This window comes from Cutaneotrichosporon oleaginosum, assembly GCF_008065305.1.
Source record: "Cutaneotrichosporon oleaginosum strain ATCC 20508 chromosome Unknown ATCC20508_contig01, whole genome shotgun sequence".
Lineage (NCBI taxonomy): Eukaryota > Fungi > Basidiomycota > Tremellomycetes > Trichosporonales > Trichosporonaceae > Cutaneotrichosporon > Cutaneotrichosporon oleaginosum.
This window is the reverse complement of record NW_027072170.1, coordinates 2,085,503-2,104,716: the sequence shown is the minus strand read 5'-3', so window position 1 is coordinate 2,104,716 and position 19,214 is coordinate 2,085,503. Positions and strand designations below refer to the sequence as shown.

The 19,214-nt window shown below is 60.7% G+C and overlaps 8 protein-coding genes across 8 annotated transcripts; 5 read left to right on the top strand and 3 right to left on the bottom strand.

Annotated features, from left to right (window-relative positions):
- Window positions 1-1,523: 1,523 nt before the first annotated feature.
- COLE_00841 (uncharacterized protein) lies at window positions 1,524-4,601 on the top strand (the record flags this gene model as incomplete). The annotated part of the gene is made up of 7 exons (XM_018425700.1): window positions 1,524-1,562; window positions 1,704-2,179; window positions 2,218-2,434; window positions 2,476-3,620; window positions 3,672-4,083; window positions 4,122-4,398; window positions 4,435-4,601. The coding sequence occupies 7 exons, from the start codon at window positions 1,524-1,526 to the stop codon at window positions 4,599-4,601; spliced, it is 2,733 nt and encodes a 910-aa protein (XP_018281878.1).
- Window positions 4,602-4,850: 249 nt separating this feature from the next.
- On the top strand, window positions 4,851-6,237 carry COLE_00840 (uncharacterized protein; the record flags this gene model as incomplete). The annotated part of the gene is made up of 6 exons (XM_018421133.2): window positions 4,851-4,992; window positions 5,026-5,183; window positions 5,214-5,379; window positions 5,414-5,556; window positions 5,624-5,700; window positions 5,733-6,237. 6 exons carry the CDS (start codon window positions 4,851-4,853, stop codon window positions 6,235-6,237), a joined length of 1,191 nt encoding a protein of 396 aa, XP_018281879.1.
- Window positions 6,238-6,518: 281 nt separating this feature from the next.
- COLE_00839 (uncharacterized protein) lies at window positions 6,519-9,968 on the top strand (the record flags this gene model as incomplete). The annotated part of the gene is made up of 2 exons (XM_018426343.2): window positions 6,519-6,549; window positions 6,583-9,968. The coding sequence occupies 2 exons, from the start codon at window positions 6,519-6,521 to the stop codon at window positions 9,966-9,968; spliced, it is 3,417 nt and encodes a 1,138-aa protein (XP_018281880.1).
- Window positions 9,969-10,224: 256 nt separating this feature from the next.
- On the top strand, window positions 10,225-11,447 carry COLE_00838 (uncharacterized protein; the record flags this gene model as incomplete). Its single annotated transcript, XM_018421992.2, has 4 exons — window positions 10,225-10,254; window positions 10,296-10,412; window positions 10,447-11,357; window positions 11,393-11,447. 4 exons carry the CDS (start codon window positions 10,225-10,227, stop codon window positions 11,445-11,447), a joined length of 1,113 nt encoding a protein of 370 aa, XP_018281881.1.
- A 64-nt stretch (window positions 11,448-11,511) lies between these two features.
- On the bottom strand, window positions 11,512-13,646 carry COLE_00837 (uncharacterized protein; the record flags this gene model as incomplete). Its single annotated transcript, XM_018421993.2, has 2 exons — window positions 11,512-12,480; window positions 12,516-13,646. 2 exons carry the CDS (start codon window positions 13,644-13,646, stop codon window positions 11,512-11,514), a joined length of 2,100 nt encoding a protein of 699 aa, XP_018281882.1.
- A 349-nt stretch (window positions 13,647-13,995) lies between these two features.
- COLE_00836 (uncharacterized protein) lies at window positions 13,996-15,496 on the top strand (the record flags this gene model as incomplete). Its single annotated transcript, XM_018424739.1, has 7 exons — window positions 13,996-14,208; window positions 14,277-14,361; window positions 14,403-14,473; window positions 14,508-14,542; window positions 14,578-14,858; window positions 14,893-15,074; window positions 15,113-15,496. 7 exons carry the CDS (start codon window positions 13,996-13,998, stop codon window positions 15,494-15,496), a joined length of 1,251 nt encoding a protein of 416 aa, XP_018281883.1.
- Window positions 15,497-16,216: 720 nt separating this feature from the next.
- COLE_00835 (uncharacterized protein) lies at window positions 16,217-17,761 on the bottom strand (the record flags this gene model as incomplete). The annotated part of the gene is made up of 6 exons (XM_018425113.1): window positions 16,217-16,644; window positions 16,690-17,340; window positions 17,429-17,508; window positions 17,561-17,588; window positions 17,643-17,683; window positions 17,733-17,761. 6 exons carry the CDS (start codon window positions 17,759-17,761, stop codon window positions 16,217-16,219), a joined length of 1,257 nt encoding a protein of 418 aa, XP_018281884.1.
- A 420-nt stretch (window positions 17,762-18,181) lies between these two features.
- Window positions 18,182-19,204, bottom strand: COLE_00834 (uncharacterized protein; the record flags this gene model as incomplete). The annotated part of the gene is made up of 3 exons (XM_018425114.1): window positions 18,182-18,528; window positions 18,572-18,801; window positions 18,855-19,204. The coding sequence occupies 3 exons, from the start codon at window positions 19,202-19,204 to the stop codon at window positions 18,182-18,184; spliced, it is 927 nt and encodes a 308-aa protein (XP_018281885.1).
- Window positions 19,205-19,214: the final 10 nt, after the last annotated feature.

The following is a 19,214-nucleotide window of genomic DNA, read 5'->3' as shown; positions in this document are numbered from 1 at the left end:
TGATCAGCGGCTGTGCAATGGTCGTCCATGCGCCGCAGCAGGTCTCTCACGCCGCCCGCAGCAGCTTGGCAGCTGGCAGCTGGCAGGTTGCTGTTCGGCAGCCCCACCGGCTCAGCGCGGGCCAGCGCGGGCAAGTGGGCGTCTCAAGTGATCTGCATCGGCCTCAGCAATAGTCCTGACTCCGCAGCAGCTGGTTCCAGCTTCTATTCACAGCCGTACAGCCACGGCCTAGGAAGGAGCGAGGCCGGAGAGACCGCTCGCGCCGCTCGGCAGTTGCGGCGCAGCGCGCAGCAGAGGGTTGGATGTCGGCATGTCGGATGCCTCGGATGGCGGGTATTTTGAGGGCGGCGGCCAGGGGATGAGATTATGAGAAGCGCGTCATTGGACGCGGAACTCAGAGGACTACTGGCCTGAAGAAGTAGAGGGCTTTCTGGGTCGCGCTGGATCGGATCCATCCAGCGCGATGCAGGCCATGGGCCATGCAACCTGCATCTCTGCTCGGCTTGATGCACGGACCAGCTCGCTCGCGATCGTCCAATCAATGTCCTAGCGCTTCTCCTCGCGTCTCCGTTGCTGGCGCCGGCGTTGAGGTGCATCCCTTCGTGGGATCTTGGGACATGCATTCCGAGCAACGCCGCTGATTCCGTGAGATGTCATCAAGCTATCTTTGGCCCACCTCGCTACACTCCACTGATATCTGGGGATGCACTACGTATCTCCCACGTTGACCCACGTTCAGAACAACCCATCCACCACAGTCGATACGTCGCGCGTCGTTGCTCCGACACTTGACTCTGGACTGTAAGAAGCCACGAATCCCAGGGACGGAGCAGCGAGGTTCAAGCCTTGGTGCCAAGGTCGCGAAATCGACGTCAGCCCGATCAGCCCTCGTCGCCCCTCCGCCCTCCTCTCACCCCGTGTGGTCCCCCATCTCCTCCTGCCTCCGCCCCAGTGCAACCGCCGCGCGCCGCGCTCACCGCCTCTCGGTCCTTGACCCTACCTAAGCCAAAGCCGAGCCCTTGGCCTTGGCCCCCGTGCCCTCATATTCCCTCATCTCCATCATATCCCTCATATCCCCCGTCCTCCCAAGACATCTCCATCGTCACAACAATCAGCTTCCGCCAAGCCTGTCCCATCGCCGACCACCACCACTGCTCATCATTCTTGCATCTCCTCCTCCTCCTCCTCAACGTTGCAACACGGCTTGGTCTAGCTTGGTCTCGCTGTGGCTGCATTGCAAATGACCACAAGTGAGGTACTCAACGCTTGACTACCTACATAACCTCCTCCGACCACTTGTTTCTTGAACTCGAGAGACAACCGAACGACCACTCCATCCATCGCCTCAACTACATTGAACCTTCCCTCATTCCTCTCTCCGATCTCCGAACTGCGTTTCACTTCCAACACCACTCTCCCTTCCGTCTCTTTTACCTCTTCCACCCTCTTCTCTCCCTCCATCCCATCCTGCCCGTCTCCCGACATCAATCTCCACGAGCCCCATCTCCTCTCGCCTGCACGCCATGGACAGCCGCGAGCAGGCTCAAATCCCCCATCCGCCAGTGAGCATCCAGCCAATTACTCGCTCCAATGCCGATCACACGACCGCATCAGACGAGATGGTCTATCCTCCGACGATGAGAAGCGTCGCTGCTTCTTCGGCACACGACCACTCCACCGCCGATGCTCAGTCTGGATCACAGCACAAGACCGTACTTGATCCCCTTCCGCCTCCCAAGACAATAGCGGCGTACATGGCCGAGAATCCGGGCACGTCGGTCGCCAAAGCCATGGCCCATCTCTTCCCAAAGTCGCAGCCGTTTTCCCGCTTCATGGCAAGATTCCCGGGCAAACACTCGGTCATCAAGGGCTTGTCCGAGAAGGAGCTCGCGTTTCTCGAATCGCAAGGCCCAGAAATCCGGCGACGCGCAGGCTGGAAGCTACCGGGCGAGGAAGGTGACGGCGTCGAGGTCTCGGAGCTCTTTTGGAAGATCTACCTCTCATGTTTGCCGACCATCGAGAGAGACCCGCTCGCCGGCTACACCTCACCTGACCTGCTGGGAAGCACGACGACGATGCCCCTCAGCATCATCTCTCTAATTCCCGACATCATGAAGCACTACCGCGACGTCATCGTCCGAGCACAGCATGAAGTCTTCCTTGCGACCAACTACTGGCAGTGAGTGTCGCGTGACTTCCTGATGTTGACTTTCGCAGACCCTCCGATTCCGTCAACACCGTCTCTGAGGCTCTCAGGGAGCTCTCTGCTCGCGTGATGAAGGAGGGCCGCCCCAAGGTGGTCGTCAAGGTCATGTACGACCGTGGCAGCTGGGAGCAGCTCTGGAACGCCCATGCACCGGTGTCAACGGCCGTCTGGACCAAGCTCGACCTCCCTGATGCCAAGGACGTGCCCGGGCTTCATCTCGAAGTGATAGTAAGCCATCCCTGGTGCAAGGACGTACTAATCAATCTCAGAACTTCCACAAAGTGTTGCTTGGCACTTTCCATGTCAAATTCCTGATAGTCGACCGCAAGGTTGTCCTCATCAACAGTTGCAACATCCAAGATCGCCCAAACCTGGAGATGATGACTCACCTAGAGGGACCAGTCGTGGATTCATTCTACGACGTTGCGCTGCATTGTTGGCACAACAAGCTCGAACCGCCACTGCCCTGCATTTCTAAACCGTACGACCCTCCCCGAGACGCCGACGGAAACGTGCGATACTTATTCCGCGACTACAACCCCTACTTTCGAGACATTGAGGTGCTCAAGGCGGCACGCGCGGCGCGCAAGTTACTGCGCATGCAGACCGAGCAAATTGACGAAGAAAACCGGGAGTTGGACTCTCATCCAACTCGCGACCGTCTCGTCGAGTCGTTCCGCCAGGCGATGGCTGGCCCTCGACAGAGCTTCGCACACAACAAGGAGGAGCTCGCCAAAAGCTTTGCTCACGGCCGCGCGGAAGTCGCGCAGCGGGGTGCGACTGCCATGAAGGAGATGCGCGCTTACGGAGAGCGCATGGGGATGAACTTTAGCAGCCGCCCGGGCAGCAGGAGAACGAGTATGACCGACCCTGACATTCGTCGGCAGTACCACGACGAGGAGACCGCCGCGATCACGGCTGCAAACAAGCTTATCACAAAGCCAGCCCCCTCAGAAGCGCCGACGTCCCCAACGCTCAACGAGGTCCCCATCAGGTCGAACACATACCCTTTGCCCGGTCCCCACGCTCACTTCCACCATGACCATGACGACGACGACCCGTCTACAACTGTTAACAGCTCTCGTAGACAGAGCTTCCACTCGGCTAACGAGGCTCTCAGTCACGATGCCCATGGGCCGCCTATGACGGCTGACTACACCGAGGCCATCCTCACGGACCGGATGGTGGATAGCCCCACTGTTGCGATGAAAGACCTGGAAGAGCGACCTGTGATGGAGAAACGAGGACAGGAGATCCTGTCGCCCGTTCCCAACGGTCCTGTGACGTCCAAGTCGGCACATCCGAGCGGCCCGTCGGCACCGTTCCCGCCGTCGTCCCCGTTTGACGACGAGGCAGCACCGAGTACCGACGACTCTGGAGCGATGCCCCACGCGACTCGCAGACGCTCTTTCCAGTGGGCAGACGACGTCCCGTCCGGATCGCAGTCGCCTCTGTACATGCCCAGGATGTCGATGGACGAGGAGGTTCCGCCAGGGCGAGGCACGAAACGCATGTTCAAACTGTCAAAGCGCTTCAATGCCGGCGCGCTCAGCGAAGCATGGGCAACAGTCGAAGACTCGGACGACCTCGACAGTTTCCGGGCTCACCGCATTCACGCCCCGCACGACCCCTTCCCCGTGGCGATGGTATGTCGCCGCCCTCACGGTGTTCCGGGTCATCACGACATCTCAAATCCCCAGAACGCCGCTTGGCTCGCCGGTTGTCGCTACGCGAAGCGCAAGGTGTTCATCCAAACTCCTACTTTCAATGCGCGGCCTCTCGTGCGGGCTGTTAAGCACGCATGTCGCCGTGGCGTCGAAGTCGTCTTATTCCTCGATCTGGGCTTCAACGACATGGCTGAGAGTATCATGTTCCAGGTACGCAAGTGATGCTGAGCACATTACTGATAATCTAGGGTGGTACGAACGAGCAGGTTGTCGATCGCCTGTACAAGAAGCTCAAGAAGGAGGGCAAGTCCCAGTTCCTCAAGGTTTACTGGTACACAAGCAAGGACCAGATCCGCCCCCTTAACGCGATCATCAAACAGCGCAACTGCCACATCAAGTTTGCGGCCTACGATGACGAAGTCATGATCATGGGCAACGCCAACGGCGACACGCAGTCGGTGTTCCACTCTGGAGAGGTTAACATCATGATTGACAACAAGCAGGTTGTCGCCGAAGTGATGGACAGTGAGCCGACCTTCCGCCGGGTTAAGCTAACCTCAGCTCTTATTGCCAACCAAAACACGATGAAGTATGGCGGCGTGCAGGCAGATGGGGTGTGGCGCGACAGCGAGAACAAGACTCTTGCCGACTATGGCGCGACAGGCGGCGGTGGCTTCATTCAAGGCTTCAAAGCATTTGTCCGGTTTGCCAAGACGGCTGCCAAGTAGCATTAATATACAGTTCTATAGACCACGGCGGAGCGACCAGAGGAGATTACATTACACAAGTAGCATGTTGTTTTGCATAGGATGATGCGAGCATATGTGTAGCCTAAGAATTGGGCGGGCTAAAGGAAGTGGTCGACCTCCACCGACCACGATTGGGTCCGTGTTCTGACGACATTTCGCGATGTTCAAGATGAGATGAGCAGCTACTCTTATATCCTCCGTCACTTTCACTGACCTGATCTCGCCACGATGTCCTCTGCAGTGGTGGTGCACACTACACCTCCATTGACACCGCTTCCAGCTTCCGATGCCACCTCGATCCGACTCTTGGGCATCCTGCGCCTCGGCGGACTGTCTCCAGACGTGACCACCGCCGACTGGTCTGCGAACGGTAAGGCCACACCTTCCTCCAAGCTGACAGCAGGCAAGCCATTCATCACGCTCGACAACATCGCGATCCAGGAGCGATATCTTTCCTCCATCCCGGGCTGGTCGGACCCCGATCATGCGTTGAGCGCGGAGCAGTCCGCCGACAGTCTCGAATGGAAGGCCTTCGTCGATGGCCTCGTGACTGATCTCGTCGTGCGTCTGTCCGCGAACGCGCTGACCCAGAACCACACAATGTACTCTCTTCCACCGAACCACCCCTTCTTGGCCGGGGCACAGCTCGCCACCTGCCCGTTCCCTATGAACCACTATGTGCCGCACCGCATCCGCAGCATCCACCGCAACCGCCTGCGTGCTGCGGGGATGTGGGGCCTCGGCGGCGGCGAGGAAGGTAGGCTATGGCGCTTGAGTTTCTCTGAACGCAGGAGACGACAGCGACACGCAGCGCAAGAAGCTCGCGGACAGCGTAGTGGTCGCGCCTGGCGGCACCAAGGCCGAGCGCGCATGGTCGGGGTGGGGCTCTGGTCGCGAAGTGGCGGACCGGCAGCGCAAGTTCGGCGAGGAGGCTGTGAGTTGTTCGCTGAAGTCAACGGTGGTGCCGGGAGAAAGCTGGATAGGAGTGGCGCTGACCTCAGCTCCGTCAGCGGGCTCGCTCCGCGTTCGACCCTCTTGCGCGCAAGCTTGGGGAACACCGCTACTTCTACGGCAAACAGTGAGACGACTACGTTTCCCAGCTAATACCAGGCCCACGTCATTCGACATTGCGCTCTTTGCGCAGCTGACACTCGTGCTCTCGGTCGCCTGGCCAAACCCCCTGCTCGCCAACCTTTTGCGGGACAGTTACCCGACCCTAGTCGCCCATCATGATCGCGTTCTCAAAAAGCTATTTCCCGGCGGATGGGGAACTATCTCGCGCCTCGCACCTGCGCCGCACCCAACGCTCGTTGAGTCCGTGCGCCTGTATCTCCCCTCGTGGCTCGGCGGGCCGAGCGCGGAGGGAGAGAAGAAGAAGGAGGCCAAGGACCCCCGCGACATTGACACGCAAAAGCGGCTGCAGCGTGGCCGTTACCTCTGGTTCCTCGGTGCCGGCGCCGCGTTCATCTCGTATATCCTGTACAGCGGCCTCATTGAGGTTCACTTCGGCGACGACGACGACTTCGAGGAAGAGGAAGGGATGGACGAGTGGACGGTAAACGTTGAGGATGACGACCCATTCGCGTCATTGGTGTATGAGGACGACGACGAATAGAAGTCACAATGCATCCATCGGACATGATGGTCTTTCTTGGACTATTCGGAGCAGAGGGGCGTTGGACGCGTCGTGAGCGCGCCGCGAGATGAAGGGCGCGTCATCGGACCCGGCCACTGAGGATGGAGTATAGAGATGGGCAAGGCTGGCGTGATCGGGCATGTGCGATCAAAAGTAAGAAGGGCCGTCGGCTCGGCCGTGCCAAGATAACCGGCGACTTCCACCCCGCATTTAACATGGTGGGCTCCATCCCCACTACCCCAATCGTCTTGCACACTACCATGACAGTACAGAACGGCTCGAGGGCAGCTGGTAAGCTATGCGTACGTCTGGGCTGACTGGTAGGCCCTCTGCGCATTCTCGTAGCGAACCGCAACGAAATCGCGGTGCGAATCCAGTCGTCAATTCAGCATCTCGGGCACATCCCGCTCGGCATCTACACTGCGTCCGAGGGCGTGTACGCACCACACCTGCTGCACCTGCCGCTTGAGTCGCGCCTCCAGATCCCAGGCGACGGCGCGGCCGCGTACCTGGACATCGCGGGCGTGATCGGCGTGGCAAAGGAAGCCGGTGCCGACGCTGTCATTCCCGGGTACGGCTTCCTGTCCGAGTCGCCTGCCTTCGCTGCGGCAGTCCAGGAGGCGGGGCTTCTCTGGATCGGTCCTCGTCCCGAAACACTCGCGCTCTTCGGCGACAAGTACGCGTCCAAGCAGTTTGCGCAGAAGTGCCGTGTCCCTGTCCTGACGAGCACGTCGAGCAATGCCTCGCTGGACGAGATCCGCGCCTTCGCGGCCCAGCTGCCCCGTGGCACCAAGGTGCTCCTGAAAGCGCTGGAGGGTGGTGGCGGACGCGGTATCCGCATTGTTCACGACATGGCGGCGCTGCAGGAGGCATATGAGGGATGCAAGCGCGAAGCGCTGAGCTCGTTCGGGAGCGATAAAGTGTTCGCGGAGCCGTTCCTCGAGGGCGCGCGGCACATTGAGGTGCAGGTCGTGGGCGACGGGCTTGGGCAGGCCGTCGACGTCGGCGAGCGCGAGTGCACCCTCCAGCGGCGGCATCAGAAGCTGATCGAGCTGTGTCCGTCACCGACGCTCGCTACGCTCCCGAAGCTGCGCGCGGCCATCATCAAGTCCGCGCTCGACATCGCGCGCGCCGGCAAGCTCCTCTCGCTCTCGACGTTCGAGTTCCTCTTCGTGCCCCCGTCCAGGGGAAATGAGGGGCAGTTCTACTTCCTCGAGTGTAACCCACGCCTGCAGGTCGAGCATACGGTCACCGAGGAGGCGTACGGCGTTGACCTCGTTGCGACTCAGATCCGCCTCGCCCTTGGCGAGCCCCTCAAGAACGTGCTCCCGCCCACGCCGGCCGTTGCGCCCCGTGCCGCCCTCCAGCTCCGCATCAACGCTGAGAAGCTGCAGCCGGACGGCAGCGCCGTCGGCACGACCGGCGCGCTCACCGCTTTCCTGCCCCCGAGCGGCAAGGGCATCCGCGTCGACACCGCCGCGCACCCGCCCCTCGGCGGCGCCGTCGGCACGTACCGCCAGGGCCTGGCGTTCGACTCGCTGCTCGCTAAGATTATCATTGTCGGGCCCAACTACGGGTCAAATATTGCGCGGGCGAAGCGCGCGCTCGAGCAGCTCCGCGTCGCGGGCGTGCAGACTAACCGCGCCCTCCTCCTCGCGCTGGCTGAGGACGAGCGCGTGGTCACAAACCGCGACATCAGCACCCGCTTCGTCGAGCAGAATGCGGACGCGCTGTATGCCCGTGTGCAGGCTCTCGAGAAGCAGTGGGCGGAGGAGGCCGCTGCGGCTCCAGGCGCCTCCGTTGAGGTAGAGATGAAGAACTCGCTTCCGCCCGCGGGGCATGGTGAGACGTACGTCAAGGTCCATCTCCCCGGCCGCCTTGTCAGCTTTACGCTCAAGGACGGCGCGACGGTCCGGAAGGGCGACACGGTGGCGATCCTCGAGTCCATGAAGATGGAGCATACTGTGCGGTCCGAGGTGTCGGGCACTGTTATCCGGACACTCGCGAAGGAGGGCGACAACCTCGACGACGGCGCCGCCGTCGCGCTGCTGGCCATCAACGACGGGACGGACGATGGAGCGAGCGCGAACGACGCGGCGTCCAAGATCGACCTCGACTCGAAGCCGGAATCGCTGCTCGAGCTCGAGAAGCTGCGTGCCGATATGCAGGATGACAGCGCCGTACGCGCCAAGGCGACGAAGCGCCGCCGCGACCGGGGATACCGCACTGCGCGCGAGAACATGGCGCACCTCGTCGACTACGGCACCTTTTTGGAATACGGGGACTTCGCTCTCGCCGCGCAGCGCACCCGTCTCTCGCCAGAGGCCCTGGCCGCGACGCGCAACGACGGCGTCATCGTCGGCTGGGGTAAGGTTAACGGCCGCCGCACCGCCATCTGCATGTACGACTACGGTGTGTTGGCCGGCACGCAGGGATACTTCCACCACCAGAAGCTCGACCGCATGTTCAGCGCCGTGCTCGCCAACCCCGCGCCCTTGATTCTCTACGCCGAGGGTGGAGGCGGCCGGCCAGGCGACGTCGATCTCGTGCACCAGAAGGTTGCGGGTCTGCACGGCCCCTCGTTCACCCTCCTCGCGCACATGAATGCGCGCGGTATTCCCCTCATTGGCGTTGGCAACGGCTACCTCTTCGCTGGAAACGCTGCGCTGCTCGGGACATGCGACTTCATCATTGCCACGAGCAACAAGGGCACAAGCATCGGCATGGGCGGACCAGCCATGATTGAGGGTGGTGGCTTGGGCGTTGTCGCGCCCGAAGACGTCGGCCCAATCTCCTCGCACCTCGAGAACGGTAACATCGACATTGTCGTCAGGGACGAAGAGGAGGCGACGGACATGGCCAAGAGGCTCCTCGGCTTCTTCCAGGCGCGTCCGCCCGCCCCGCCCCGCTCAGGCGACTGGTACTGGACGCGTGACCCCAGACTGTTCCGCCACGCCATCCCGACCGACCGGAAACGCGCGTACGACATGCACGGTATTCTCGACCTTCTGAGCGACGACGACACGCCCTTCCTCGAGATCGGGCCTCACTGGGGCAACTCGATCATCACGGGCTTCATCCGCGTGCAGGGCCTGACGCTCGGCGTGGTGGCCAGCAACGTGCTGTCACCACTTGGAGGCGCGATCGACGCGCCGTCAGCTCGCAAGGCCACGCGCTTCATGAACATCCTTTCGAAGACGCGCGCCGGCCACCTCCTCGCGCTCTGCGACACCCCGGGCTTCATGGTCGGCCCGAAGGCCGAGCCCGAGGGCGGCCTGCGCGCTTTCGCCGACTACTTCGCCGCGGGCGCCCGCTTCGTCGACGAGGGCGGCCAGATTTTCGGCGTCACGATCCGCAAGGCGTACGGGCTCGGCGCACAGGCCTTGCTGGGCGGAAGCACGCACGTGCCCTTCCACTCTGTTGCATGGCCCAGTGGCGAGTTTGCCGGGATGGGCATCGAGGGCGCGGTGCGCCTCGGCATGAAGAAGGAGCTCGAGGCTATCGCGGACCCCGCCGAGCGCGCCAAGCAGGAGCTGGTGTTTATCGACGAGATGTATGCACGCGGGCGCGCCATCAACATGGCGCAAAGCACCGAAATCGACTCGGTTATCGACCCCGCCGAGACGCGCGACTGGGTCATCCGGTGTCTCGAGGCGGTGGAGCGCCGCTCCGGCTTCGACCCTAATACCGGCAAGCGGTCCAAGTTGTAGAAAGCTAGATCTGCAGATGATATGGATAGAAGTGTCTGAAGGAAGAATGCCCTTGTCCGTCACAACTACGTCCACAATGGTAGAATTTGTCCCTGTCTGAGATTTGGCTCCGAGATCTCACTTCGCCACAAGAGGCGAAATACTTCCGTTCACGAATGTCGCTCACCAACAGTCACCGCCTTCAACTGTCTCATTTCCGGCTTGACATCCCTTCACGAATACCGTCCACGCATCACGTCTGCCCAGCATGGGGAAAATGGCAGAGATGCAGCGCAAGCTGCTTGAGGTAGGTGGTCATTCGAGTCCTTCAGACCGGGCTGACAGCAGCAAATGATGGGCCCCGAGGCGATGGGCTTCAACCCGCCCAGTCTCGACTGGTGGAACGAGAAGGTGTGCCGTGACTACCTCTTTGGCACGTGTCTTCACGACACGTTTAGCAACACGGTAAGCCACGACGCGCATCTTGAGCTTACGGCAGAAAATGGACCTGGGGCCGTGTCCCAAGACCCACTCGGACCGCATTCTGAAGCAGTTCCAAGAGGCGCAGAAGGAACCCTCTCCGGATCCGCGCATCGCCGCGTTCAGGCAGGAGCACGAGAACAACATCTACCAGTTTGTGGACGAGTGCGACCGGCGCATCCGCGCGTCGCAGCGCAAGCTCGAGAAGACGCCAGAGGAGAACCGCAAGACGGTCGACCTGATGAAAGAAATCGGCGAGATCGAGCTTGCGATCCAAGGCGGGACGGACGAGATTGAGCAGCTCGGTGCAGAGGGCAAGGTCGACGAGAGTATGGAGAAGCTCGCGGCCGTCGACGCGCTCAAGCAGCTGAAGAATGACAAGGAGAAGGAACTGCAGCTGCTCAACGAGAACGCGGGCGCGAGCGGTCACCAGAAGCTGCGCGTGTGTGAGATCTGTGGCGCTATGCTCAGTGTTCTCGACTCGGACAAGCGTCTCGCCGACCACTTCGGCGGAAAGATGCACCTCGGCTTCCACGAACTGCGCAAGCTTATGGATGCATGGGCAGAGGAGCGCATGCGCGGCCCTCCCCCTCCGCCTCTCGGCGTGCCTCCACCCTCCGTCGCGCCCTCCGGTCCTCCACCACCCGGCCCCGGGCCAGGTGGAAGCCGACCGCCGGTTCCGCCCTTCCCGCTCTCCGACGAAAAGCGTGAGGCTGGTGAGATCGGGGAGGACGGAAGCGACCGCTCGCGCTCGCGAGACAGGCATGAGGAGCGCCGCGGGAGTGGGCGCTACGACGACCGCGACAGGTACGGTGGGCGCGACCGGTACGGGGACCGTGAGCGAGACCGCTATGGAGACGGGGGGCGTGACCGCTACGGCGACCGTGACAGGAGCCGGTACGAGGACCGCGACCGCAGGGATAAGTACGAGTGAGTTCACGTCCACAACTCAATCCTGATCCCAGTGATGACCGAAGGCGCGACCGCTCGCGCTCACCATCCAAGCGCCGTGTTGTGTAGCCGTGTAGTGTACGTCATGTGATACATTTCCATCGAGACTCTATTGCGATACATCATCTAACAGCTACGAGCTGCAGCTGCACTGGAAGCCGAGCATGCCGCGAGGGCCGAGGCCGCAGAGGCGTGCGCGCTCCGCTGTTGCGTCGTCGAGATCGTCGCGAACGCTGCCATCCTCGCGCTCGCCGTAAGTCTCGAAGGGGTTGCTCGCAAGGTCGAGCACGAGGGCAAGGGCGCGGCGTGCGGTCGGCACGTCGGCGTCCTTGAGCGCTTTGTCCATCGTGGCGATAACCTCCTCGAGGACCCACTGGCGCAGGATGAAGCGCGGGTTGACCTTGCGCATGGCGACGGTACGGGCCGCCTCCCACTTTCCATCGCCAGCCTCCTTGGTCCATGTCTTGACCTCGGCGTCTTCCGTTGCACGCGCAGCGTACACACGGAGCCAGGCGCCCGCATCCTCCTCGGCACGCATCACTGAGTCAGATGACAGGTCAGCCGTCGTCGCGGCAATGAATCTCTTGGCGAACTTGGGGATGTAGCCGTCCTCGGCGGCGCGGGAGGGCTCGAAAGCGGCGAGCAGGCGGAATGAGACGCCAAAGTCGGCCGAGCACGCCTTGAGCATGCTCTGGTAGTTGCGTACGATAGCGCGCTCGTCATCATCGCGGAACGTCTTGAGCCCAAAGCGCATCTTCCAACCGTCACTCTCAGCCTTCTCTTGCGTCTTGATGAACTCTTTGTTCCAACCGTCGATGGCCGCCAACCCGGCCTCTTCCCACTTGCGCACGTCGTCCGTGCTCGCATCCTCGCCCCACCCCGCAGGTGGTGGGGCTCCGTTCAGCTTCTCATAGCCGAGGATTGGGAGGAGGGAGGATGCCAGCGAGTCAAGCGCGAAAAGCACTCGGTTTGGCTGGTTGCGGTACGAGTACAGGCCCCCGGGATCCGAGTGGTTGCAGATATGCTGAGGGTCGAAGACATCCATGAACGCATACGGTCCATAGTCGATTGTCAGGCCCATGATCGAGATGTTGTCCGTGTTCTGTTGTCAGCTTCCTGTAAGCGTTGTGCGCTCACCAAGACACCATGCATGAAACCATAAACCTGCCAGGCGGCGACCGTGTCGGCGTTGCGGCGCACCACGTCAAAGAACCAGTCCTTGATGCTGCCCTTGGATTGCATGACCTCATCTTTCACCCAGAGTGTCAGGTCCCTCAGGCCGTCGAGGTTGCCATGACCACCTAGCGGCGATTTCTTGTCAGCCTCCTCATCACGCCCGTTGTTCCACGCTCCACCGAAGAAGATTTGATGCGTGTTCCGCCCTGCCTCGCCCGGGTTCATCGCTTCGAAGTGGCCAATCCGAATGAATGTTGGCGCCGTGCGGGCAACAAGCGAGCTCAGCTCCCGACCATTCTCACGGATCACGATGACCGGCGACGTCAGGATTGCGAGGGAGCGCGTCGTTGGGATGCCGAGGGCTGCGATCGCCTCACAACCGAGATACTCGCGCACGCCAGATCGCAGGACAGCCAAGCCGTCGGCAGAGCGAGAGAATGGCGTTCTACCCGCTCCCTTGACTTGGATTTCGGTGCGGCCGGCTTCGCTCACAGTCTCGATAAGGCTCACGGCTCGGCCATCGCCGAGCTGCCCTGCCCACTGCCCGAATTGATGTCCGCAGTACCGCGTCGCCCATGGTCCGTACTCAGCAGAAGACAAGATCTTCCGACCGGAGAGAACGTCGACCAGCGCCGCCCGGGCCGGTGAGGCGTCAGCTTCAGTGCCCGCCTCAAGGTCGGCCGCGTCGCCAACGTCGAGGTGTGGGAGCACTTCGGCTCGCGCAAACTCGCTTACACCGAGCAAGATTGGCTCGAGCTTGAGTCTGTGCACGCTGCTTCCGAGTGCAAGCCCATTATCGCCCTTCTCCTCCTTGTCGACCGGATCCCAGCGACGAAGTACGTCCTCGACATCCACACCATCGCCTTTGTCCACGTCGGCGCCGAGTTCGAGCGCTTCAGCCTTCGTCACGCGCAAAGGCCACTCGGTCCACAGTGGTTGCACGGGAGCCCACACGCCAGGTGTTGACGCCGGGAAGCTGGTACTGCGGCGCTGCGCCGAGGGCTCGCCGTCTACTTCGAGTCGTGTGAGGGCCTTTTGCAGCGTCTTGGAAGGCAGCGGCAGGCGGTGAATCGGGAGAAGCGTTTGAGTCATGTTTGATGTGTTTATTGTCCGTGTGAGAGCTGCTCTTTGTAGGCGAGATGTAACTCTGGAGAGCATGAGCGATGGAAATGAGGTGCCGGAGCGCTTGCGCTGGATTATTAAGCGGATGGAGTTATGGTGGCCACATCCGGGTGGTCGCAGAAGTGGAGGCTGAACCTGGCACAGACCAGGGGAGGTGACGTAACGATTTACACGTGAAGTGAGCGTGGAATTGCCTCCGCTGTCTCGATTCCCGCTTCCGCCTTGTACCTCCACTCATGTGCACGGCGACACGTCGAACGCGTCGATTATAGTTCTCGACCAGCTCGACACCTCCTCTCCATCATCGCCTGCCGCTGGAATGTACAGCCCCAACCAAAATGCGCGCCCGCGCAGCGGTCTGTCCTCTCCGCCTGAACAGGAGAAGGAGGGACTGCTCGCCGAGCTTGACAAGATCGCGCCCATCAAGAGCTTCGACGCATTCCCAAAGGTGCAGGCAACGTACACAGCTCACTCGCGACGAGGCGGCGTCCTCACCGTGATTGTTAGCCTGGCGATTTTCCTTCTCGTTCTCGTGAGTTGAACAACCTTTTCCTGGCACGCTGACAATTGAATGATCTGGGCGAGTTTCTGTATGGCGAGCCAGATTACTCCTTCTCCATTGACTCGGGCTTGGAAGACAACTTGCAACTAAATGTCGACCTGACTGTGGCGATGCCGTGCCAGGGTGCGTTTGACGACACCAAGGACGCCCTTCGCTGACGCCAGACCTATCCATCGACCTGCGTGACGCGGTCGGAGACCGCCTGCATTTGAGCAATGCCTTTGCGAAGGAAGGGGTGAGATCACGCGTCGTTTCACTCTGACATCTAGACCGTATTTGAGGTCGGCCGGGCAACACATCAGAAGTAAGCCTCAGTCCGTGGGTATCAGCTGACGGCAGGCTGTCCAAGGCATCCAAGACGCCATCTGCGTCCAAGATCATCTCGGATGCGCGCCGCTCGACCCCGAATCAGAAGAAGTCGCTGTCTGGTGTGCGCAAGTTCTTCTCCTCGAGCGGAGCACAGCAGAAGCACTTCCAGTACCGTCCCACTCATAATTTTGTCAAGGACGGACCCGCATGCCGCATCTACGGCAGTGTGTCCGTCAAGAAGGTGACCGGCAACTTGCACATCACGACACTTGGGCACGGATACATGAGCGGGCACCACACCGACCACGACCGTATGTTTTGACGACTCGGTGGATCTGACCACAGTCATGAACCTGACTCACGTTATTCACGAGTTCTCGTTCGGACCCTTCTTCCCCGCCATCGCCCAGCCGCTTGACATGAGTCTGGAGACTACGGATGCCGCATTCGCAGCTTTCCAGTACTTCCTCCGTATTGTCCCGACCACGTACATCGACGCGAACCGCCGGATGCTCAGCACCTCTCAGGTGAGCTTTATTAGCTCTTGAATTTAAGCTGACAACAGTATGCGGTAACGGAGGCGACGCGAGTGTTTGAACACGGGCGAGGCGTGCCTGGCATCTTCTTCAAGTACGACCTCGAGCCGATGACCATCACTATCCGTGAACGGACGACGACGCTGTATCAGTTCCTCATCCGCCTTGTCGGTGTGATTGGCGGCGTGTGGACGGTTGCCGCGTTCAGCTTGCGAGTGGCCAACCGCGCCCAGAAGGAGGTGACGAAGGCCGTTGCTGGGGAGAAGGAGGTGATCCCCTCCTCGTTTTCCAGACCATCATCGTCGTCTCGACGCAGCAGCTCGTTTTTGGGAATGGGCTCGCCTTCGCCAGGCGTTGCGCGGACGAACAGCTGGATTTCGGGAGATAACTCGGGGGACTGGAAACGTCGGTAGCTCTGTATACGATGTATCCAAGCTTGCATCTTTTGTGATGTTGTTTGGTGTTCAAATCTGATTACTGCTACGCGTCTCAATACAATGACTCCGTGTACAGTCGTGTACTCTAGCCACTCGAGTGGCAGCACAAGGCATCGGTCCGTGGCTGCTGCGATTTTGAGACCTCTTTCGCGTCAGCACAATTGGGACCCAACTGACTGACAACCTCGCAGCGCCCACATATCCTTGCTTCGTTACGCGCTAATTCTGACCTTCACGCAGAGTACCAGATGTTATTTGGGTACTGGGAGAATACCTTCGGCGCTTCAACAGATGTTACAAACAAGTAGATATTGCGACTTATCTCGTTTCTGATGGCGACAAACGTACTCCGGAAACACTTGATGCGAGGATGATAGGCCGTCCACTTGCGTGTTGCATCATCGCGTGAGGCATTCCCAGCTTGAGGAGACAACATAATCGGCCCGAGTGAATGACTTGGAGTTTACTCGTGGCCATTAGCAGGAACCAAATCTGCTGCTTATCATGGAGTATGTCTCTGGCGACTGGCACTGACTACGTGAAGCAGTGAGCAAGACTAGTCGGAACGACACCTCGGTCCCAGCCTCGACGCAGTGCACAGGTCAGTATTCAGGATGAATAAGAGGCAAACACCCGGACCCGAGGCACTTAACGTTCATATCTCCACCGCCGAGTATAACTGTCAACTCCACACGCCTAGTTGAGCTGGGTGTAGTTGCCCGGGAAGATGCCCTGGCGGCCATTGACCTTGCCTGTCCACCAGTCGTCGGCCGAGTCTGTGCGCTCGACGATCTCGATGCGGTCTCCGGCGCTGAACGACAAGTCGCCCTCTGCCTGGGCCTCGTAGTCGAAGATGGCGGTGCAGAACTGCTTTGGCGGGGCGCCCGGCTTGGGCTTGAGGGGCGGCGGGGGCGGGGGCGCCTTCTTGCCGCCCGCGAAGGACGCGCCCGAGGCCGTCGACGGCGAGTAGGGCGGCGGCGCGGCGGCGCCCGCGCCCGCGCCGGGGCGCGAGTACGATGACGCGCTCGACGTCTTGCGGTCCAGCCCGGCTTTGGAGGCGATCGAGCCGGCGCGCACCGGCGTCGAGCTGCCGCTGGCGGTGCGGTGCTGCTGGAGCATCTTGGCTAGATGTCAGCCATGTCACGCGTTGTCATGCCAAGGCGCCTCACCTGTGCTTTGCGTGCGCTTCGTGATCTGGAGCGCGTCGAGCCGCTCGGCGGCATCGCCACGCTGCTCGAGGTAGATGTCCTCGATGTCGCGGCGCTCGAGGTCGTACTTGCCGTCCGAGAAGCTCTGGATCTTCTCGAGCATGATGTAGTACACGTTGAGCTGCATGTAGTAGAAGCTGTGGAAGAGGGGGTCGATGAAGCGCGTGCCCATCGCGAGGAACGCAGGGAGCTCCGTCTTAAGCAGGTTGTTGAAGTGCTCGTACTCGCCGGACGCGAGCTCGAACGCCTCCTCGGTCTTGAAGAGGTTCTTCTCGTCGCTGAGGCTCTTCTCCTTCTTGGCGCGCAGCTTGTTGAGGCTGTTGTTGTGCCGGTCAAAGTCCTGCAGCTTGTGGTCACGCTTTACGATCGTCTTGCGGATCTTCTTGCAGATCTCGTGCAGTTCCAGCGACGGCTGCACGATACGCGACTCGATCAGCTCGAGCTCTGGCGCGAGCGTTTCCCGCAGCTCGTCCATCAGGCCCTGGTACGATGCAATGTTCTTGACCGTCACCTCGGCGTTGGGGAACTTGGAGGCAATGTCGTACTCGGCGCCGATGGGGGAGAAGAGCGTCGCGATCGAGCCCGAGAAGCTCGAGCCGGAGTCGAGGAGCGCTGGCGTCAGATAACGCACTACCACATCGCGCAGGTGACACATCTGGCGAGCCAGGCGCCACACAGCACATAGGATCAGTCAACTCACACGTCACGGCGTCGCGGAACACGATCGAGTCGCGGTGCATCTTCTCAGACGCGGCCTCGACGGCGCTGAACTTGCGCTCCCTGGGGGTCAGCACGGCCCGGCTTGGCGCCACGCATCCGTCGGCCTACGCACCAGTCATCAAACTCGGCGTCCGACGACTCTGTCCCGTCAGCGTACAGTCCCATCGGCGATGTCTACGCAGCCTGTGACTTACTCTTCGACATGCCCATGCGGCTGCCGAGGTTGTGCGGCGTGCTGGGAATCGTCAGCAGCGCGCCAAGCATTATTGGCATGCAGGACTCACCGCTGGAGGGCCTTGGTGAAGCCCTTCATGGTAGCAGCCTCGTTCGCGGAGTGGTGGGAACAGAGAGTAGGAGAGGCTGCGGTGACGATGCTCGCACGAGCCAGTGGTAGTGGTGAGGTGGCAGTTGTTGAGATCGACGGAGATGCTGAGGGGGTGAACTAAAGTGATGACGCTGTCCCTCATCGCCCTTCGGCCTATGCGCCCGCGTCGCTCATGGCTAATGGCCCACAGCCCCCCGCAGTTTGGTAATAACGGAACCAAACCATGGCCGCCTCGACGCCTCATTGCGCATCCATTCAAGCCTTGGCCTTGGCAAGGGGGGGGGGCAAGCAAGTGAACTCGATACATGGAACGCGGCGCGTCAATAATGTAAACCGGATGCATGTGCGATGCTGTACAAACAATGATATAATACACGTAACGGATGCTGCTTTACCTACTCCTCGTCTTCACGCCCACAACATGGTCATCGGGAGAATGCGGTGCTCCTGGAGGACCAGAAGCTCAGCACGCAGACGCGCGTACAACCGCTCATCCACGGGCGGGTGCTCGCCCCAGATGCGGGATACGTTATCGCCGTAGCCAACAAATAGGACATCCTGGAGCCACTCGGCAGCAGGCTGAGGAAGTCCAATCTTGGTCGGAAGGTTGCGGATGCGCTCGAGAGCTTCCTTGGGTACGGAAGTGAAAATCAAGGCGCGCGTCGGGACACGCTTGCAGGAGCCCTTCCAGTACTCCGTGTTGACAGCCAGGAGGTAGTGCTGGACAATAGTCACGCAAGCGGTCGGGGTGTAGTCTGGTGTGAGCCAAAGTTGCGACAAAGCTGCGGCCAAACTCACTGTCAAGGTTCCAGTCAATCTCCTCTACAGACCACTTGCGGAAGGCAAAGTCGAGGGCCTTGTTGGGGTTCATGAGGGTTGTGTCGGGACAGGTCGAGCTGGGGAAACCTCCCTGCAGGACAAGCTTGCGGAGCATGCCCTTCTCGGACCAGCGTTCACCAGCCTCGACAACAGCAGGGTGAACGAGGTGCGCCGTCGGAGAATAACCGCCGCTCGCCGTGTCGCTGAGCCTGGGTGTCAACGCTACTTCCGCACCGAGATGCATTTGCGCAGATTTACTCACCATTGGAATTCTAGGGGGCGGACGGCTTCGAGTACTTCGGCGAGATAGTCCATACGCTCGTCGTCGTCGTCGATCATATCGCCGCCTCGGAGGATGAGAACGGCTACCTTCGGAAGGAAGAGTGGCTCTTTTGAGGCGCCGGGTGCCTGAGGCTCAACATAGGTGATATCAATGTCAAGACGCTCGAGTTCGGCACCCTGGTTTGCGGGTGCTCGGAACACGCCATAGTTGTAGTTGAAGTAGTACTGCCACTCGGAGATGGAGGTGATTTTAACGTTCTTGGGGAGGGGCGGGGGGCCAGACGACGGGGCGGCCGTGAGCATCAACGGGGCGGCTAGAGGGATGAACATCGTGGCTGGC